We start from the raw sequence: 5,837 nt of genomic DNA on the forward strand, positions 1-5,837 counted from the left end.
ACCATTTTCTCTAATCCCGTTGTGTAGGAGGTGGGGAAAATTCTGCTACACTCACAGAAGCACAAAAGATTATCTAAAATGTGTTTTCAAACTGTCCAGTCTTAGAGTAAAGGTTTCCTGTAGTGGCCATGAAAATATTTCAGCCCATGCTCTGTATTTAAACAAGCAGGTGTCAATTTTAGAAAATTGCCCTCATCTCCACAACTTTTTCTGTCTGTTTGGTGGGACAGAGGAAGACTAGACTACTGCCTCTGTAACTCCAGTTTGCTTTGATAAGGTCAAAGAGACACTGGTTGTCCTCTGTCAGGGCAGGGTATGGCAGTGGTCTGTAAAATCACAGGTTGTGGGAAAGGGGAGGCCAGGGGATGACTGTTCATGGTCTGTTCAGAGACAAGCTTGTGCAAATGAAACATATAGGTTGATAACAAAGAAAAAGTGGTATTTCTTCTCATAAGCTGTAGGAGTTGCCTGCCACAGGAGGATATAAATGCTCCCTGTGGGCCCATGTCATAATGGTGGGACATCAGGACAGTTGTCCTCCATTTCTCATCAGGTGGGGCAGCTTTTGCTCAAGTGCCTCTTCAAGCATTGGAAGCAGGGGATGTAATGAGGAAGCACTCTTTAATGCTGCTCTGTTTTGCAGGAATAGGTTTTATATCCTGGCTAAAACTTGTTAGGAAGTCTAAGAAGGCAAATTTTGTTTAAATGTCTCCGAGACTGCCCTGAGCATCAAGATGGAGTTAACTGAATATCCATAGGTGCAGAGCTATCAGAGGCTATGTTGAGGCCCTGGGCACAGTATTCAGCTCTCCTCTGGTTTTCTTGCAGTGTCATTGCAGCCTGTTGGGTCTGGAAGCAAATGGCCTTCCTCCTCCTTACCAAGGGATTTAAGTGATCAGTGTGTAGCCAATCCTTCTTCATCCACCCTGTTTCCAAACTTTCGATTTATCTATTTGTGCTGAGCAAACTTGTTGAACTGGGTGAGTCTGAAATTTCTCCTTATCCTGTGTGTTTATAACTCCTTTGCTTTTACAAGCAGATTTTCTTCTACAGGTCTCTCTCCAAATGCTACTTGGAGAAAAGGGTTGTTTATCCTTGCATGTGTCACTCATTTTCTTGCTCCCTATTGCTCAACTCAGATGATATGCTTGCTCTCCATGGGCTTGCAGCCTGGATCCCCAGGCCAGTGCCTGGACTAGGCAATTCTGCACTGGAATGACTGTGGCGAGGGGCCAGCAGACAGGCAGGGAGGGCTGGCCTGTCCACCGAGTTTTCATACAAAGAAGTAAAGAAGAGCCGGTCTGAAGTGCAGTGCATGTAGATCTGGGAAAGCAAGCCTGGGGCAAGGGGCTCTTATACTACAAACATGCCAGCAGGTAGGGTGCCTAAATGGTCTTTTTCAATACAGATTATTTAAATGGGAACCTAGGTTTTGTTGGGATCAAACCACATAACGGCTTCAGCATTGAAGTTTGCTTGGTCTGTCTCATGTGAAAACTCATGCAACTGCTGTGCTTTCACCTGACTAATGATACACCTCTCCCCCAACCCCAGGTGACACTCTGTTCATTGTTCTCCGGAAGAAGAAGCTCATTTTTGTCCACTGGTACCACCACTTAGCCACGATGATTATAGCCTGTTGTGCCTATAAGGATATGGCAGCTGGCTTGGGGTGGAACGCAGCCTTGAACCTCAGTATCCATTGTTTGACATACTGCTACTACACTGTGACAGCCATGGGCATCCGGGTACCCGCCTCCATCGCCATGCTAATCACCACTTCACAGATGGTGCAGATGACGGGATTTGTAATAATGAACATCTTTTTGTTCTTCTGGAAGGATAATAAGCTCTGCCAAGTCAACTGGCCGGTGTTTTTCTTTTCAACTGTCTTGTATACCACTTTATTGGCCCTCTTCTTCAACTTCTTCATAAAAACTTATCTGAGTAGCACCCGCAAATCAAAGGGGGATTAAAACCAAAGGATGGAAGAAGAGATTGGGATGGAAGTGGGAAGAGAGGGAAAGGGGAAACTTTTTGCTTCTGTCTGAAGCCCAAGTGCCTGATGGGGTTTAGGAAGAGATCATTGTGGGTAAGAGCTTTCAGCATAACTTGCATATTGGCCTTTGGTGTATCTGCCTTGCAGTGGGTGGCATGCCAGAGTGAGGTGCGAGTTGTGGCAAAAAAGGGAACAAGAGAAAGTGAAAGAGGCTGAGGGCTGGAGACCTCAGGGTTGTGGTTCTGCTTTTCCTTCTTCTCTGCATCACTTGGGTTTGCCTTGTGCCTCACTTCCTTCCTGGGGACTGATAGAATCCTGCATGCACCAAGACTCTCCTTGGAAAAAAGGTAGGGAAATTCCTCTCAAAGCAGCACTGCTCTCTCCATGGTCCCCAGTTTTGGGGAAGAATAGAGCTCAAACCTGCTGCTACTCTGCAGGGAAGCCCTAATTTATTACTGGTGGGAATAGCACTGAAATGGAAAACTCCTGCTGTTTTTTAAGGCTATGTAGGGAGGGGATCTGTCTGGGCTCTCTCTTCTCTGTGATGCAAGGAACTGCATCCCATGAACTTTAATGGGTGTTACCTGTGGTGTCCCTTTTGTACAATATTAAACAATCTATTTAACTTGAGTACCTACTGCCTCAAACCCTAAAAACTGAGCAGGGTCCAGCTCTGTCCTGCAGAGTGTGTCAGGCATTGTCAATGGTCCCAGCCCATGGCCAGTCTCATGGGCTTGGGACAGAAGGGTCCCAGAGTCAACTCCTCTCATGGTGCACCTGCCACTGGGAGAGGTGTTAAAACAACTAATAAATGCTATCATGTATGGATTGGTTAATTGACTGATTTCTTTGATGCCTTTTTCATACTTGACCTTCATACAGAACTATGAGAGGAGTGCTGCTTTTTCTGTCTCAATACTGTCTCTTCCTGAAGGTTAGAGGCATATCCAGCAGCCTCTGTCCCTCTGTGCTTACCCCTTCTGCAGTCATCAGCTGGTCCTGCTGCCTGAGTGCCTTTGCTCACCACCAGGGAGCTAGAAGTGAGAGAGATGATAAAAAAATCAGGCTGTTGTTTTACCACCTGAACTGAGCATGTCACTGTGCTTCATAAAGCCAAGATGTTCCTCAGAGCCTGAGTCCAATTGTCCAAGCCTCTGGGTGGGTGTTGGCTCCTACCTGGTGAATGAGATTTGGCCTTTCACAGGGCTGTGGGCTGCACCTTCAATGCTGGGAGATGGCAGCAGCCTGTGCCCTGTCCAGCCTTCCCTGACAAAGGGCTGCTGCTCAGGATTTGGCAGCATGTTGGGTGGTGGTGTAACAGTGCTTTCCCCAGGTGTGGGAAAGGCAGGACCAGTCAGCTGAAGTGTTGGGAAATAGGAGTAAACTGGCTTCCACATTTAGAAGGTCTCTAGAGAAGGGATGGTGAACATACGGGGGTAATGGAGTGGTCTCTCTTCTGCATGGTGTTATTTGGGGCACTTTCTGTAACAGCTGTGGTCCTGGTGGAGCAACTGCCAGCTCTCCTCTTATTTGTCTACAGCTGCCCCAGGAGTGCTCCCTCAGCTGTGTTGCACATCTGTGCCAACATGCAGAATCATAGAATCATCAAGGATGGAAGACACCTTTAAGATCATCAAGTCCAACCATCCACCCACCACTACCACTGTAACCACTAAATCACATCACCCAGCACCAGATCCTGATGCCTCTTATGTACCTCCAGGGATGGTGACTCCATCGCATTGCTGGGCAACCTATTCCAATGCTTGACCACCTTAACAGTGAAAAAATTTTTTCTAATATCTAATCTGAGTAATTTCCTCTTGTCCTCTGTAGGCAGAGTAGAAGAGACCAGTCCCCACTTCACTGCACCCTCCCTTCAGGCAGTTGTAGAGAGTGATGAGATCCTCCTGAGCCTCCTCTTCTCAGCACTAAACAAACACAGCTGCATCAGCCATTCCTCACAAGCCAAGTTTTCTAGATCATTCATGAGTCTTTCTGGACACACTCCAGCACCTCAATGTCCTTTCTGAACTGAGTGGCCAGAACTGAAAGCAGTACTTGAGCTGTGGCCTCACCAGTGCCAGGTACAGGGACATGATCGCTTCCCTGGTTCTGTTGGCCACAGTATTCTTGCTACAGGCCAGGATGGCATTGGCCTTCTTGGCCATCTGGTCACATTGCTGGCTCATATTGAGCCCAAGCCCTTTTCTTCTGAACAGCTTTCATGCCACTCCTCCCCTAGCCTGTAGCTGTGCCTTCAGTTCCTGCAATACCAGTGCAGGACCCAGTATGTCACCTTATTGAGCCTCTTGCAGTTGTCCTTAACCAACTGATTGAATTTGTCCAGGTGTCTCTGTACAGCCTTCCTACCCTCGAGGAGATCAACACTCCCACCCAACTTCGTGTCAGCTGCAGATTTACTGAGGGTGTACCCAATCCCCATGTCCAGATCATCAATAAAGATGTTAGGACTGGCCCCAAAACTGAGTCTCGGGGAACACCACTAGCGATCGTTGACCAACTGGATTTAGCGCCATTCCCCACAACTCTCTGGGCCTGATGCAAAACACTTGAAGAAGTGGTATGTTCACAGTTGCTCTTTTTCTACCTAAACTGCCAGTCTTGGTGCTTCAGAGGTGATGCTCTGTGGGATGAGGTGAGCTGCTCCATCCCCCTTGCTCTACAGGTGCTGCCCCCACTCAGCAGTGCAGAGCAGGGCCCTGGAGGCAGGGCTCTGCATCTCCAGAAGGCTTCAGCCCTCTAAGAGCTCTTTGTAGCTCCATCCATACAGGCTGCTGGAGTGGGAAGTATCTTTCAAGGGGCAAGGATCAACCCAGTAGGAGGGTTTGCAGAGAGTATCTTGTGGGAACCCTTTCTCCCCTTCCAAGAGGCATTGCAACTTTTCAAATAGCCACATCCCTCCACACAAAATGAGGATCCTGCCTTTCCAGTGCTGTCAGGAAGCCTTGCCTTTCCCCCCACCCCGCAGCCCCGTGCCTTCCCCAGGGAATGCAAACCATCAGCCAGCCCAGCATCAGTCCCTTTGCTCTGCTGTCCTCTCTGGCAAAAGAAGAGAGAGCAATAAACTTCCCAGACCTAGCTAGAAAGATTTTATATCGCTGTTGTTGTTTGGCAAGTTGTCTGCAGTGCTGACCTGTGGGTGTGAGGAAAGTGGTGGTGCTTTCTGGGGCTTGGGGAGCTAATAACAGCACCCTCCTTTCCCAGTCAGTGCTATTGCCCTGAAACTTCCTAGGAATGTCTCCTCCCGGTACTTTGTGAAGAAAAGTCCTTCTTATGTGTGCTGGTGAGCTGAAATAGACAGCAGGCCTGCTTTGGAGGGGATGTATCTTGGGGATTTGTCTGTTTTTGTTGAGTTGGGTTTTTTTCTACTTTGAGGGCACAGAGAGCAATCGGTTGCCTCCCGCGTAGGAATCACTGCTCAGGGGAAGCCGTCATCCCCGCTGAAGGCGTCTTTGAGGACCCTTGCACAGCTGGAACAACTTGTCTTAGGGGCGCATGAAGGGATGTGCGGAGGGTGCGGGATGCAGGGGAGCAGCCTTGCAGCTCTGGCACGGGCCGGGCAGAGGACGCGCTGCAGACACGGAGACTTAGCGAGGGCGGGAGTAGAAAGAGCTCCAGGCTGCGAGAACCGGTGAAGCCGGGCTGGGGAGTGGGCGAGAGCGAGGGGGGAGGTTTTTCTCGGAGGCTGTAGAGGTGCCGCGGTAGTGGGGAGGTTTTTCACTGGCTTTATCCGTGCCGCGGGAGGGGGGCGGTTTTTCCCGGAGGTTTTCCCGGAGGCTGTAGCGGCGCCGCGGGCAGGAGCGCGGCACACCCT

At 49.3% G+C, this 5,837-nt stretch overlaps 1 protein-coding gene across 1 annotated transcript in view; it reads left to right on the forward strand.

The window, feature by feature from the left end:
- The window catches only part of LOC103624583 (elongation of very long chain fatty acids protein 6-like), a 4,184-nt gene extending 1,749 nt beyond the window's left edge, over positions 1-2,435 (forward strand). Inside the window, exons 3-4 of the mRNA XM_008643879.2 lie at positions 907-980; positions 1,555-2,435. Coding sequence (XP_008642101.1) covers positions 907-980; positions 1,555-1,976 — 496 coding nt within the window. The 3' untranslated portion in view covers positions 1,977-2,435. The remainder of the gene's footprint in view (positions 1-906; positions 981-1,554) is intronic.
- The last annotated feature ends 3,402 nt before the right edge of the window (positions 2,436-5,837 follow it).

The sequence above is a fragment of the Corvus brachyrhynchos genome, unplaced genomic scaffold (genome assembly GCF_000691975.1).
Source record: "Corvus brachyrhynchos isolate BGI_N302 unplaced genomic scaffold, ASM69197v1 scaffold61, whole genome shotgun sequence".
Taxonomy (NCBI): Eukaryota; Metazoa; Chordata; class Aves; order Passeriformes; family Corvidae; genus Corvus; species Corvus brachyrhynchos.